At 44.6% G+C, this 15,452-nt stretch overlaps 1 protein-coding gene across 7 annotated transcripts in view; it reads left to right on the plus strand.

Annotated features, from left to right (window-relative positions):
• Positions 1-15,452, plus strand: part of GRID2IP (Grid2 interacting protein) — an 84,859-nt gene that overhangs the window by 35,834 nt on the left and 33,573 nt on the right. For all 7 annotated transcript variants that reach the window (XM_065560283.1, XM_065560285.1, XM_065560284.1 and 4 more), the window contains 4 exons: positions 7,248-7,502; positions 11,668-11,753; positions 12,081-12,150; positions 14,100-14,194. In XM_065560283.1, coding sequence (XP_065416355.1) covers positions 7,248-7,502; positions 11,668-11,753; positions 12,081-12,150; positions 14,100-14,194 — 506 coding nt within the window. The remainder of the gene's footprint in view (positions 1-7,247; positions 7,503-11,667; positions 11,754-12,080; positions 12,151-14,099; positions 14,195-15,452) is intronic.

Genomic DNA, 15,452 nt, shown 5'->3' on the forward strand with positions numbered 1-15,452 from the left:
TAACTAACGAGCATGATGACTAGTTGTGGAAGTTTGGAGTGATGACTCAGTGCAGATGAAGGCTAAATTGTCGAGCTGTCCCTTCAGATTTATGCCTGCTTAAGGTGAAACGCACAGAATGAGTTAAACAGTGATTTCTGTGAGGAACGTTCCTTTAGCTAGGCAGCAGAGATACTGAGCATGGAAATACCTTATAATTAATCTGTTAGAAAATACTTTCTTCCTCCGTGAAATACTCTTGATACCTCCTGGTTCACCAGAGGCATCCCAGAAGTGCCTCATTCTGCAACAGTGAAAATACTGTGGGCTACGAAGAGACCACTGGCATCTGTGACGTTGCTTTTTGGGAGAACTTTAGTGAAGCAGGAAGCAGCCTGAGGATTTTACAGAGGGCAAAAAGATTTAAACAAACATGTTTATGTGCTGAATGCCCACATCAAGGTTCGATGGCCAGGGAAAAGGGGAATTGCATGCATCCCCAAGATCGGGTTAGTGGGAGGAGAGGGTGCTGAATGTCACCTTAGATTTGGTTAAAGGGGATGGAGTTGTGTTGAGTGCTCTGATGCCTGGCTAGTGGGATCATTCAGCATAGAAACCTGGACTTAACTCAGTTTTCATTGCTGCTTTAATTTGCCTTGGTCCTGATCTGAGAGTTGGCAGGGACAGACACATTGCACAGATACACTGTGTGTGATCTGAATGTGTTTTCAGCGCTCCCAGGTATTGGCAGGGGCCTTCCAAGGTACCATCCTCGCCGCTCCCATAGAATCACACCAATTAACAATGGTGAAAGGCCTGTGGCTCCTAGTTTGGTGGGGCAGATGTCAGTTTAGTACCTTGGGACTTTTGTGCTGTGCACTCTGGGCTCCTCATTCCCAGTATAACGCAAAGTCTCTAATACAATGCAGAGCCTCTGAGGCAGGTCCTTTGTGTCACCACCAGTTGCCTAAGGCAAGCAGATTTGCAGTTGTCATTTCTACGCCTGAAGCACAGAGGGGTGTCTTTATTTACAATAGGGCCTGATTCTCCTCAGCCTGGCATCGTGCGTCACAAGTTACTTCTGTGCAAAATGGATGCATCCAGTGGTGAGAGAGCAGGGAATTCTCATTTGGTAGCATTTTCACAGCAACTGCACAGGGCTAAAGGCAGCACAAGGTATAAGCCCCTGGGGAGTCAGGGCCCAAAAGCCATGGAAGCTGTGTCAGCATCTGGTGCAAGAGCAAGTTATGGTGCCGTCCTGTCACAGATCCCTGAGAGCCTTTGATATAGGGAAATGCTCTCTTGCTCTCTGTAATAAGATAAAGAACAAAGCTTTAGAGAGCACATTCAGCTGGGCTGGAGGTCCCCACAGATATGACTGAACTCTCCTGCTGTGCCCTGTCCCATTATGCACTGGGCATCATGGGATGGATTCTTTGGGGACTGTCTCTGCTTCAGTTTTAGTAAAGCCCTGTGTAGCCAGAGGCTCAGCACATGAAGTGAGGGTAAAGAATTGAATGTTTTATTTTCAGTCAATGCAGACCTTGTGTGTACTGAGTTACCAAGCCATTCTAGGGACCTGTTTTAAGGAGTAGCTTTGAGCAGGCACAAAACACTCCACCTGTGACTTTTCTAGGACATTACAATGCCCTCTAATGGCAACCAGAAAAGTCTGCTCCCTGCTGAATCGCACAACTTCTGAGAGACTCCAGCAGAATCAAGCCCAGAGCTGATCTGTGGGGAGCTGGGACCATGCTATCCCTTTGCTGTGCTTTCCAATAAACTTCACAGATGTACGCTGCTTTGATGAAGTTGCAGAGTGTTTGTGGTCTAATATGGAGTGTTTACTCAGCCACCCCAAATGTGAGTCTTGAGGCAGTTACTCATTGTAATTTACGATCCAGTCACTGGCTTTTTGCTAAGCTAGTACATTATTGCTAACAAGGAGATTTAGTGCTCAGATGCGTCTTTAATTCAGTGGCCTAGCAACATGGATGCAAAAAGGAGAGCTGCATGGTATAACATATCGTAGCAGGTGCACTTTTGGTGCACAAGTGAGTATGTCTGTGCCAGCTGCACAGCCCTCACTCCCCATTGGGGGTGTTCCCAGACCAAAGAATCAGGGGAGCAACACCGGGCTTGGGCTGTGATCCAAAATACTCTAAAGGCTCATATTTAGACATGAATCAGCTGGTATCTGATCTGTTCAGTGCTCAGACAGATTCGATAACACCTGCTCCCTTTGGAGAATTACTAAGGGTTCAGATCACATCACTTTCAGAAACACCATTGCATTTTCCTAGATACAAGGTGTGCAGAAAACAGTGTCTTCAACGCCACTGAATCGTGGGGCTAAAGGGAGTCCTTCCACATTTTGCGCACACAGTGGATTTTGGTATAGCTGGGGCGCAGTCAGCCCCATGGCCAAATAATCCGACCTCAGTATTCAGTAGGCTTAGGAACTCCTTTTGCATTTGGATCCAGTATTCACTTTGTGCCCTGCACCATCGTGTAGTATTACTGATCATTGCTAAACAGTTACATCCCCCCAGATGCATTCTAGTGGTGAGTGATATGGTTCTTGTGTAGACTGTATAGTTATGAATGAAAGGCAGCGTGTGAGTAATTATCATTTAATGGTTTGTAAAGTGCTCTGAAGATGAAAAACACTTCATGTGGTTTTAGTGAGATTATTATACCAGTCTTTTACCCTCCTTCTTGCTAACAACTCCTAATTCTTTAACACTGAATAAGTTAATAGTGCAACACTTAAAATATCCTGTAATCATGTTTATAATACTAGCTGTAGTTTCTCTCTGTTGTGGTTTTCATTTAAAGAGTGTGGGCCAGCTCTCATCTGGTGTGAATTGGAATAGCCACACTGGCTTTGCCAGTTTACACCAGTTGAGGTTCTGGCCCTCAAATTTTAACAGCAAAAAACAAAAAAGGTTTTTATTTTGCATGTAGAGAGTCCAGCGTTTACCCTCGTGGGGAAACAAAGCACAATGTAGTGGTTAGGGCTCAGGACTGGGAGTTCTGTTCCTACCTCTGAGACCAGTTTGCCGTCTGCACCTCAGCTTCCTCGTCTGAGAAATGGGGATGAGGTTGTCCTACTTCCCAGGAGGGTTGCAGTTAGTGCCAGGTGAGCTATTTGTTGTCACCTTTTAAAAAAGGAATGTAATCCTCTCTTCTGTGTCACTGTGGGGGGTTGTGCTGATTTCCCAGCACACAAAACAGAGCAGTCAGGCAGCCTGCAGTCAGTTGTGGTCCCTTCTTCCCAGGGCCACTTTTATAAGAGTTTAGAGAGAGTCCAAACAGAGCAAAACTGGCAATAGCAAAACAAAGACAGCAACTACAACCACCACTCCCCACATGCAGACCGGTAAGCAGGGCTCCAGTAGTGCTATGCAGCCTCCGAGGCAGCCCTTCCCCGCTCCCTCTAGGCTGCTGCATTAACCCTTTAGGGTCGGGGCTAGGCAGTGTCCTTGTGTCTTGTCACAGCCACTTAGTCACAAACACACTGTGATTTTTATAAATGTGTTCATTGTTGTTTTTTTAAATGATCACCAAATTTAACATGGGCATATTTCAGTCTCAGGGGTGCTTGTGAGCAGTTTGTTGCTACTTATTATTAATGTATGAGCACTAGTTTTGAGTTCTGCGTTTCACTATGAGGGAGTTAAAGCCGTCATTGTACTTGGTAGACGTGGGATTTAAAACCCTCCCTCCTCCCACTACCCTGAATTCATCCATTTTTTCCAAAAACCCCTTTGATGAGTTGCCTAAATAAAGGGGGACAACACTCCTGGGAGCTTGATGCCTTTGACGGGTGCAGCTGCAAATGCTAAACATTCCTGCTGCAGCAGAGACACTCGTTATTTTCTACGCACAGTCAGGGATCGTTTTTCTTTTAAATATTTTTAAATAAATGTTAATGCTGGCAGAAGGGGCCAGATTGCAGCTTGGGATTCCTCTGCTTCTCCACAGAACGGGCACGGCCCAGGCAACAGGAGTGCTGTTCCTCACCAATGTGGGTGAAATTTGACCGGGAGGAACCACTCTACGGATTAGAGTCCTCATGGCCCAATCAGTCCCAGAGCATTAGATGGTAATCTAGAGCCATTTGTAATGGGAGTTGAAGTGAATGGATGGCTGCATCCTCAGAACTGGCCTGACTCCCACAAACTCATTTCACAGAAGGCACGAAACAGCAATCAGATGGCAATGACTTTTGGTCACCACTGCCCTGGGCTGATTACTTGATTCTACATCCCACCTTTAGTTCCCCTGAACTATCCATTCAGTCCCTCTCTTGATGTTCAGTCATTATTCTATCACCTTCTTCTCTGCTTGATTTGTGTTCACCAATAGATGGCTGTCAGACAGTGAGGCAGATTCAACGCCTGGATAAGAGGCCACAACTCCACTGAAGTAATGGAGCTGGGTCTTGAGAAACCAACACTGAGTTTGGCCCAATAATTCTGCTTATAATTCAGCAAAAACTTGATGTATATCATTTGTGATCTTTAATCTAGATTATTTGGAAGCTGTAAACCATGGGTCCCTAGTTCGCCGTAGATATTAGAAATTTTTTTTATGCACTGAGTTCATTTTGATTACCAGACGACAACAAGGCAGCAAAGTAATAATGAACTATTGACCCTAGCCAGAATGTATTGGGTAGTGAACAACTATAATTGTTGAAGAATAGACTGACAATAAGACTCCCTATGGAGGTATATTGAGTTGTAAGGATGGTTACTATTGAAACACTAAAGGATCCAGTTTCCCAAGAAGCCCTTAACTAGTGCAAACCAAATGGGTGGGAGTGGGGTGAACTGGGATGTCATTAAGTCACTATTCCAGTCAGTAAGTGGAAATGAAAATTTGCTCCACATACTGAAACAAAGCAGTGACATTTCCCTGAGTCCCAGGAGCTGAAGCCTGAAGCTTTATCCAGGAAAGTGAGGCCGCTGGCTATCTGATGTGCATGCCTTCAATGGTACGACCCCATGGGCTCTGGCACAACACAGTATAAATGGGCAAGCCCAGTGGGGCTGCCTGCATGCAACTGAAGTAAGAACTTGGCCCAAAATGAATAATAAAGAGCCAATTATTGGCAAAAAAAAGCTCAGAAACTGAATGGAGACCAGTCTTCTATGTGAACTGGTCTGTACTGGAAAGCTAAGGCTCTGGGAGAGTCAGCCAGGCAGTCATTGTTAACGGTGGGAGCCTGCTCCTCCTCCTTGTACACTTCGGAGAGTTTACTGATCTCCTAGTGGGAACATGCTAATCAGTTCCATGGGAGTCATAGATTCACCTTGAATAAACTGTGAGAGGGGACGACACAAGAGACGTGCAGAGGCAGAAGAAAGTTTAAGGCTTTAGAGTTTTTGTAACTCATTTTCTCATATACTCAAAACATGAATGAATCTGTTTTTTCCGAGGAGAATTCTGTGTTTGCTGGTAGATCCTGGTATTTTCCAGCTTGCCAGACAAATGAAGACGGAAAGCATATATAATATTGATCAGACCGAGATATGTTCTTCGAGGGGTTCAGAGTTGGCACTGAACCTAATGTAACAAAGAGAAGAAGGTTGGCCTCTCTTGTGCACAAGTCTTTTAGCCGAAGCCTATCTGAGGAAATTGATTTCAGCCAAAATGACCCCAGCAGTAGAGCTCTCTGTACTGTGTGCTGCACTCTGCTTATCAGATCCTGGGCTGAGGTTGCATGAGGTGAAAGTCAGAGCAGAGTTTAGATCTGGGTCTATGCCAATGACTGATGTTGACTGTGAAGCCACAGTTCCTTATGGAAAGACAAAGGGAAGACTAGAAAGGGAAAACTCAAGTCAGGATACAGGGTGGAGCCATGAGGTCCAGATCCCCTACTCAGAGCAGTGAGCAGCAGATGGTATGGTGCTCAGCTGATTGGTGCTGGCAAAGGGCACAAGCAGGAAGAGAGACATGCTGATTCCACGGTCCTCCCTTAGGATTCAGTATGCTGGAGAGAGAGAAATTGTTAAAGAAAATCACTTTGCATGTTCTATATATCAAATGCTGCTGCAAATGTGATAGACAAGGTATGAGTTTAAAGGCTGCCTGGTTAGCGTCTCTCTCCTTTCTGCCTTTCAGTTCTTGGTAATCTCTTTCTTCCTATTTAATATTATTATACCTGCACCCATCACCCTAATATCAGAGCATCTTCCAAGAGTAAGAAAGACGACAATATCTCCTGCCCCCATAGCCAAGAGATAAGCTCAGATACAGAAGAGTAGGAGTGTTGGTGTGTGTTAAGATACTATTGCAGGAAAGTTGGGTGAGGGGAGATAGATATCAAAATTCTGGGCGGCAGATTGTCCCAATAAAAAAAAACAGTAAATGTCTGGAGGTGGTAGCTTGGCATCCTTGTGCATAGACGTTAGCGTGGGGGCGTTTGTACACCTGAATATCAGTAATATGGAGAATGCCTGAAGGAAGGCAGATGATTTCATCCTGCTTTTGCTGTTAGAATGTAGTTCCTATGAAATACCATCTGGCTGATCAACTTTAAAAATCCTTTTTGCTACCATACATGCTGTAGAGCACGATACTTCATATACACGGCAAATACCATAGCGGTTTCCAGATACTGAAGGGGAAAAAAAATCAATGACGTTTTGAACTACCAGAACCACAGATACAGAACCTGTTGGGCTGCAACAGAACAGACATTGCAGGGACAAGACTCTTCCCCACCTCATTCCCGGCTGTTTGGGAAGTTACCTGGAGTGGGGCAAGTATTTAACTTGGGATTTGAGTTGAACCTTGTCATTACCAGAAGAGAGGGACTGGCAGCTGAAGGAGATTCAGAGACTGGGCGTATGGTGGGGGGTAACAGAGTTGTTTAAATCCATCTCTGCTGGAAGAAATCCCTCTTGTTTTCACGGCCGTTGCTCCCAAATTACAGCAGTTCTATAGAGGGTGGCATTAGAGCTTTTCAGGTTTGACTGGAGCTGTAAGGAGGACTTTGCAACAGAATCCTACACAAATATCCAGCAGGTGATGTAGCCAAAGATGTGATGATCGTGCCCACTGGGTGTGGTCCTGTATTCTTGCATGAGTCGCTGTTTGGAAAGCTGATGGATTTATGGTGCAGTGGGGTTTAGTGCTACTGGAGGCCACTTTGAACTTTTCCACAGGTGCCGCTGAACCCAGAGCCCTGCCACCACAACTGGGATGCTGCTGGCTTTGCTCCTCTTCTGATTTGCCTCCTCTGTCATGTTTGCCAGGATCTTCATCCCCAAGAAACACCGGCAGCGCTTTGACGAGGTGGTGTCCCAGAGCCTGATCAGCAAACTCTGCCGGTCAAAGAGCGAGCAGCACACCAACCGGCTGAGGCGCAGCCGCAGCGAAGACCACCAGGAGCGGCTGCTAGTGTCAACCAGGGCAAGCTCAGTGCCTCGGAGCCACGAGGAAGCCAGCAAGGGTTTGCGGAAGACAACTTCTCTGATCACCAGCAGTGTGGGATCAGGGGCTGCCCGCAGGTAACATACTTCCTTTAATCTTCAAATGCAAAGCTGGTTGGTCTTTAGTATAACAAAGCTTGGTTATTGTGAAGGAGCAGGTACACAGTAACGGGGAGAGACATGGGAAAAAGGGAAGAGAGAAAAAACAGGACTTTGGTGGCTCATAGCAAGTAAATTTAGTATAGAAATGAGACTGAATTGTGGCCTTTTTGCAACCATCTCCACTTTAAACTCTGGGAAAGTTTGGGCTCCACATCACAGCTCAGGCCCATTTCCTGGTAGATCCTCTCATCTCAGTTGGTTTTCTAAAGTTGTTTCAATGAATTCCTTCTGGTAAAGAGGGCGTGCTCTGCTAGGGGTTGTGGAATTCCTTCCTGAACGGCCCAGGTCTGATGCGATGCAGGTCCCCATCTAGGCTGCATGTACAGTGTTCAGTTTCTCAGAGCATATGCTGGATTGTATGATTGCTGGGAACTCCTCAGCACCATCTATGGGAGGCCACTAGAAGCTGTAGCAGAAACTGGGGGAAGGAATGAAAGGTGTGAAACACCCATTTCCATGGCCCCATGTGGTTAGACCTCAGCATGCTTGGAGGCCTCAAGGAGCCTGTTTGAACCATTCCAGTGACTAGTAGGACATGTGTTTCCTTCCCTTCCCCTCTGATCTCGTTTCATACTTCACAAAAGAATGTGCTGGCTTCTTTTTTTCATTGTCATCACAGCTGGTGAATCCTCCTACGGGACTGACTGTAAAGCCATCATGAGACGCTTAAATAGCTTACACGCCTACCAGCATCTTACTGATGGGCACAAGCACAGAACAAATCCCTCTGCAGACAGGGATTCCCCACGAGTTGGGACCAGGCCATTCCCTCCCCTGGTGTAGAGGAGCCTCCCACACTTCTCTCGTAGTCCTGAGTCTCCCCTCTTCAGTTCCTTCGACTCCCCTCCTTATCTACATCACAGTGACTGGACCTCCCCCCAGTTGAGCAGGGCTGGATGTGGCTCTCTCCAGAGCTTACAAACGCTATGCCTGAAGTGTCCAGAAGTGTCTACAGATTGACACAAGCTACTGTGTCTCTGGGTCCCAGCAAGTCACCACCATGGCACTCCTAGTTCCTGCCAGGCCAGAGCGAGGAATTGAGTTCAAATCTCAGGCTTGTGCTAACTGTAATTAGATGTGCCATAGTAACACCAGAGTGCTGGGCCAGTTCAGCCCATTCAGCGTTTTCAATAAAAAACTGTCTCATTTTAACACAAAAGCATGAAAAGCCCCGTGCTGCCCTGTCGGTGGGAGCCACGGGATTAGGATTGCCTAATTACAAAGAGAAAGTTGCAGGCAGGTGGAATGAGGGTGATGCCTTGGTACCTCCCAAGGGGGGTTATAACACAGATTATCTCTTGCTAATGCACCCTTGTTGCATTTCACAGAATTAGCAAACTAAATTCTGCCCCGATTCATACCAGGTAAGCCTTCATGGAAGTCAGGGCAGAGTTTGGTGCACAGAAGACAGAAATGGAACTAATCAAAACTCCATGCAGTCCATCTCCCTGCCAGCACAGGATCAGTCCTTATAACAAGCTTTCTAGAGCTGTATCCAGTCCAGTTTTAAGTGGTCCAAGTGAGGGGGCTTCCATCACTTCCCTGAGACAATTCCACAGTCTAACAAACCTCCTGAGGGGAAGATTTTTTCTAATGCTCACCCCAAATTTTCCTTGCTCAATTAGTCTTAGTATCATCTCAAGTAATTCTTCCCCCCTATTGTTTGCATCCTCAGGTGACCATGTCTGTGTGTCTTCACGTTAAGAATATAGTATTTCTACTAAACTGCACCATTATACATTTGTTAATTAATTGCTGAGAAAGGAAATTTCCAAAGGAGAGCAGGAGTGGGTTTTCTGACTCTCCTTCCAAGGCCTGAGCAGCTCTTGTTGCTGCTGGCATCCCTTCCTCTCTCCTCAGTAGCCCATCTGCTCTGTGCCAAAAGCTCTCATGTTAATGCACACTAAGCTTTAGCTTCCAGAAAGTTTCAGTTGGTATTAAAGATCGCTTTTATGGCTCCAGAATAGATGGCTTAATCATGTGTCCCCCAGGGCCAGCACTTGCCTGTTCTGCAGCTGCAGAGAGAACATTTTCTTCATTTCAGTTTATTCAACTAGTTCAGTTCAAGGACTAGTTCATTCAAAGTTAAACCAACTGGGCATTGAAAAAGAAGAAAAGCTTGTTTTCTTCTTCCATTCTGTGTTTAAAAACTAGGTGAGAGACGATGAGATTTACTAGTTCTAAAACGTTGAAGGACATGGTGACCAGAAACAATCAATTTAATGTACTAACTACAGATAATACTTCGTTTGTATAATAATTCAGTTAGTTTTACATGCAAAACATATGTTGATCAACTTTTGATTTTTTTAATGTAACCAGCATATTTAAAGTAGTTTTATTTAATAAAAAAATTAATACTGTTTATATGACTTTAAATTGCATTTGAATTTCCATCAAATAGAATTTGACACAAATTCCAAGTAAAAAATTAATACAGTAATTTGGTAAATAAGAAATGCATCATTTACCATTTTCTAACATAAAAATGTAAACATTAATCTGAATGTGTGTTAAGCTATATAATTGTTTAAATAAATGTGTAAATATATAATGTAACCTCCTGATTAGCAAAAAGAAGCACCAGTGTTAGTGTAAAGGTTGTATTTGGTAGAAAATCAACATGTTTTAATGGTTACCAACCAGTGAAAATCAGCCTCTCTTTAGGAAAATAACTAAAAGATACAAATGCAAAACATCATTAAAACTGATTATTTAAATCAAGATTTTCTGATTGCTGATTTAAAGCATGATTAAAATCAAAGATTTAAATCACTTTGATATAAATCATTCCCTGCCCATATTTCAGCAACTGATTTGCCCTTGATTTCAATGGGAGCAGAATTGGGAATGATGCTCAACATTTTCTCAAGTGGCCAGTGATTTGGTGAGCCTTAATTTCTGGATGCCCCAGTTGAGGCAGTTGAGTCCAAGAGCACTCGAAGAGCTGGGGCGGGGCTGTTTTTGAGCTGCTATAAAACCTGCGGTGGCAGGGGACCCCAGGGTGAGACACCCCGTGTAAGGAGTGAGTGGGCAAGCTGTGCTGTTCAGACACCTGAGAGTGCTGTGTTCCAGAACTTTCTGGAGACGTTCTGTAGCTAGCTAATTAGTCGAGGTATTCGTAGAGCACCAAGCACCACAGGGTCCTGGCATGGGCCCTCTCGCTGACTACCTGAGGATGGAGGAGTGGGGACATCTGAGGTATGGCTGGGGGACTTCCTCTCTTGACTCATTATCTGCTCCATCGTCAGGGTCTCCCAGCTGCTGTCAGTGCTTGCTCTCCGTCTCAAATTGCCTATAATTAAAGTTTTCCCCCTAGTCACTGCCGTCTCCTCCAGCTCAGACTACAGCTCCTTTCTCTCTCCAGTGCAGGCGGAGCTGGAGAAGGAGATGAATGATTACATGGGAGATGGGGACTGGTCAATCAGATGATCTGCAGAGGCCCCAGGACATATTTGAATTGGCCTGGCCTGGGGAGAGATGCAGAGCATCTGAGTCCAACAGCTCTTTCAAGTGCTTTGCATTGTGAGGAAACATGTTGCCCAGGGGCATGATGGGAATTAGCAAGCCTGGGGGAGCCCAGAGTGATGTGAATTCTATTACATGCCACCACCCAAGCTGATTTAGCGCTTCAACAAACTCTAGTTCAGGTGCTTAGTCAGTGAGTCAGTGGAACTTTCTTTAAAATTTGGCAGCAAACATGTAGGGTTTAGTATTATTGTTCTGTATTTCATTGTAATGATTTTAATAGATTATAATAAGTTTAGGCTTTAACATTGATTGGCAATTTTAAATAGGTTTATGTTTAAAAAATAAACTTGCATTTAATTTAAACAAAAAAACGATTATTTAAATTTTTAAAAAATCTAATTTAAATGTTAAAATTCTGAATTTTTTATTTAAAAAAATTATCAATTTTTTATCCACCTTAAATAGGGGGCACCCAACTCAATGTTATTGAAATGCAGGGCGAAAAAGGTCCAAAACGTGCCGTGATGCAGGAAGGGAATATGAAACGGGAACCAAAAGCTTGTTGGGTTTTGATTTAATTCCTTGTTGGGTTTTGATTTTCCACCTGCAGAACCGTTCGAGTTTACAAAGGCAGCAAAAGCTTTGGCTTCACGTTACGTGGACATGCCCCCGTGTGGATTGAGTCCATTTTGCCTGGTAAGGAAACCTGACGTTACCAGGTGACATTGAGCTTTACACCCAAGATCTAGTCTGAATGGCTGTCAGAAACATTACTTGTTTTTATTACTTTAGCATAAACTCTCATCCCTTTGACGCTGTCAAGCTGCTTTTCCCCAGAGTATCTTTATGAATTGGGCATTTTCTAGTGAAGTCATTCTTCCAATAGACTAACTTCCCTCTAAGCAGAGATCCCCTGTAACCATATCCACAAATCGGCATGTTTCTTTGTCAGCAGCCTTAATGCATCCCGCACTACAAGACCAGTACAACTAAATGACACGTTTCATTTCCTCCTTTATTTAGGCAGCCCAGCTGAGAAGGCTGCTCTCAAAGCTGGGGACCGAATCTTATTTCTCAATGGGCTGGATATGAGGTGAGATGCTGTCTGTTAAAACGGTCTCTTAAAAATGGCTTAAATGATGCTGCTTAATATGCAGCAAGCTTAAAACAAATATAAGGAAGTACTTCTTCACACAATGCACAGTCAACTTGTGGAACTCATTGCTGGGGGATGTTGTGAAGGCCAAAAGTATAACTGGATTAAAAAAAGATAAGTTCCTGGAGGATGAGTCCATCAATGGCTATCAGCCAACATAGTCATGGATGCAACCCCATGCTTAGGGTGCCTCTAAACCTCTAATTGCCAGAAGCTGGGACTGGATGACAGGGGATGGATCATTCACTAAGTGCTCTGTCCTGTTCATTCCCTCTGAAGCATCTGGTACAGAACGCTGTCGGAAGACAGGATACTGGGCTAGATAGACCATTGATCTGACCCAGTGTGGCCATTTTTATGAAAACCCAGGATAGTGTGAAATAGCCAGGCACAACTGTGTTCACGAACATGAGAGGTGTGAAAGTTTGCGAGGAAGGATATAGTAGGTATGTGCACTAAGTGGCTACTTACATAGGATGTGAGGTGCTTTTGTGCAAGGGGTGTGTGTGTATAACATATATATGCAGGCATAGATGTCTCTGCAGTGATCCTGGCCTCATGCAAATGTTTTATTTTAATATTATCATTTCTGTAAGATTGGTATTCCAGAATTTTGTCTTCCATTCCCTTCATTTATTTACAGATCATTCTGCCAATAGCCATGCATAATGCATGAAATAATATAAACAAGACAGCTATTAAATGTAACAGTCCTGGAATCTCTGACTCGAATCAATGTCAGTTCAGTTGTGTGTGTTATGTAGTGTGGAAGGGACAAGGTACAAACCAGTCCATGAATCACCCCGGAACAGGAACCTGAGCATAAAACTACACCGACCATAGTAGTTCCATCCAGAACTACTTTTCTCCACCTACTATTTGCACAAACAAGGATTAAAAAAACCAACAGTCCAACCCCACCAAACCTCGGCTTGCTCTGTGTCCCATTACACAATGACAGTAGCATTTATTCTAGGGCTAAATCTTACTGTACAATAAGCAGAAGTAAAGTGCTAGAACAGTCTGCAGGTAAAAGAGTGATTCATGTTTAAAGGTTAAACATCTAATGCTGCTTTGGCTGGTTCCCGAGTTCTCGATTTTCAGCTGATCCAGCAAACTTTTGGCTGAAGCAGCAGCCCCAGAAAACAGATGAGACTATTTGTAGATTACCCTCTGATCCTGCATTTTGGCAAACAGTGTCTCGGGTCTGCTTGTACTTTATCCAAAATGGCTATGCCATCAGCAGGAAAAATGTGTTTCGCCCTCACTTTGGATCTTCTCTTCACAGACAAGGCTCTGTGAAAGTGTATCATGTTAGATGGAAAGATCAGTTAAGGAGTCTGTCAGCGTGAGCTGCAGAAGTGCCTGCATCATTAGCCACAACAGACTCCTTGACTCCCTCCATATACGTGCTCTGTAGTTATTCCACGCTGCAGGCATGACTGAGAACATCCCACAAATGTTCTACAATGAGATCCACTGCTGCCCACAAGCTAGTTCTGTTCTGCATGGGATAGATCACCAGGAGCAGAATTTGCTCCTACATCTCTAATGCAGAGCTGCAGCCCCGGGAGACTACAGCTAGAGTACCATACTCTACCTCGGTCAGAGCAGCATGCTGAATTTATAGTCCCAGTCGTAAAGATGAAGGCAGCTGTGATCTTCTCCATTTGATACCCAGGGGTGCAGCTGTCAAAGTCCTGCCATTGTGCCTTTGTTTGGGTGTCCCTCCCAGACTTGTTATGTTCCTGTTAAGTGAATCCTACTTTTCTTGTCAATCCTTTTCATCCTTAGGAGACTTCAGAGATGCCCATGTCACAAATGGTGGGCGCAGTGTAGGCTCTGAAAGTGTTATTTATGTGGGTTCTCTTTGTCTGGCTCTGCAGGAATTGCTCCCATGATAAGGTGGTGTCCATGCTGCAGGGCAGTGGGGCAATGCCTACCCTGGTTGTGGAAGAAGGGATGGTCCATTTTCCAGTTGGTAAGATTGTTAAAGAGAAATGCACAACAGGTAGACAGAACGGAAAACCTGGAGTTCACTCTTGAATTTGCCATGTCAGTGCATGGTGGGGCTGGTGGTGGGGTGGAGATGACTATCCTTCAAACCACTAAACCTGGTGAAGGAATCTGCCGGGTTTCTCCTATGCTCCCCATCAAATTTCGCATGTTGGCTTGAGCCTGACACTGCTCCTGCGTTAGCCGGAGAGTCACTGGACAACGAGGAAAGGTAGTTCCTCCCCCAACGGCTGAGCATTCTTCCTCTGCAGTCAGAGTTGCTGCTGCCAGTCTTGAGGGAGCAAGCTTGGTCTCAGCCCCACACAGCTATCCAAGGGATCACCGTACTGCTGTTAGTTTTCTGGGCTGGCCCTTTAGAATGACCTGCGTTCAAAGCATGTGTGTGTATATGACTAAATGAACACACCTGTGCATATGTTGTTGAATATGTAATTTTGTACATCTTATTTAATGTAACTCTGCTGTGTTCATGAATAATTTATCCTGTGTAACTTGGGTTCTTGTTGGTAAGAATGTCAGAGTCATCGGAACATATGGGGCAAATTCTAGTGTTTCACCAGAACAACTCCATTGACTTCAGTGCAGCGGAGAGGAGAGCTTGGCCCACAATGTATAGGTGACTGAAGCGATGTCTACACTGCACTGCAATGTGGACTGTGGGGAGTGGGTGTGTAATCACAGAGTGCATCAAAATGCTACGCTCTAACTACCCTGTGTGGCTGCTGCTGGTGTAAACTAAAAAGGTGCATTAACGTAGTCCTCTTTCAAACAGGACTACAGTAACATGAACTAGAAACATTTTAGTTCATGCCAGCAGCACGCACTTGGGCCAGTTAGAGCACAGCACTGTGGTGTGTTCTGCAGTTCACACGCCCATCATCTGTACTTTGGCACATTGTAGACAAGCCCTAAATCATTTCCTAAGCCAAGTAAGGGCAGGCCTGGTCAGTATTTTGTTGGAATGCTGCCAAGGAACTCCTAGCCCCAGGAAATACTATTGGGATTCCATGAATGGCACTGTTCCCTTTTCCTCACTACTGAATCCATTCTAGAGCCGAGTGTTAGGGGCTCGGTGCTGCTGAAGGTGCTGTCTTTTGGATGAGAAGGAAAACAGGAATCCTGGCTTCATAATAACAAATAATAATAATAATAAAAAAAATAATACCTATTTCTTACATAGCACTTTGCATCAGTAGATCCCAATGCACTTTACAGTCTTTACT

This window comes from Chrysemys picta, chromosome 10 (genome assembly GCF_011386835.1).
Source record: "Chrysemys picta bellii isolate R12L10 chromosome 10, ASM1138683v2, whole genome shotgun sequence".
NCBI classification, from domain to species: domain Eukaryota; kingdom Metazoa; phylum Chordata; order Testudines; family Emydidae; genus Chrysemys; species Chrysemys picta.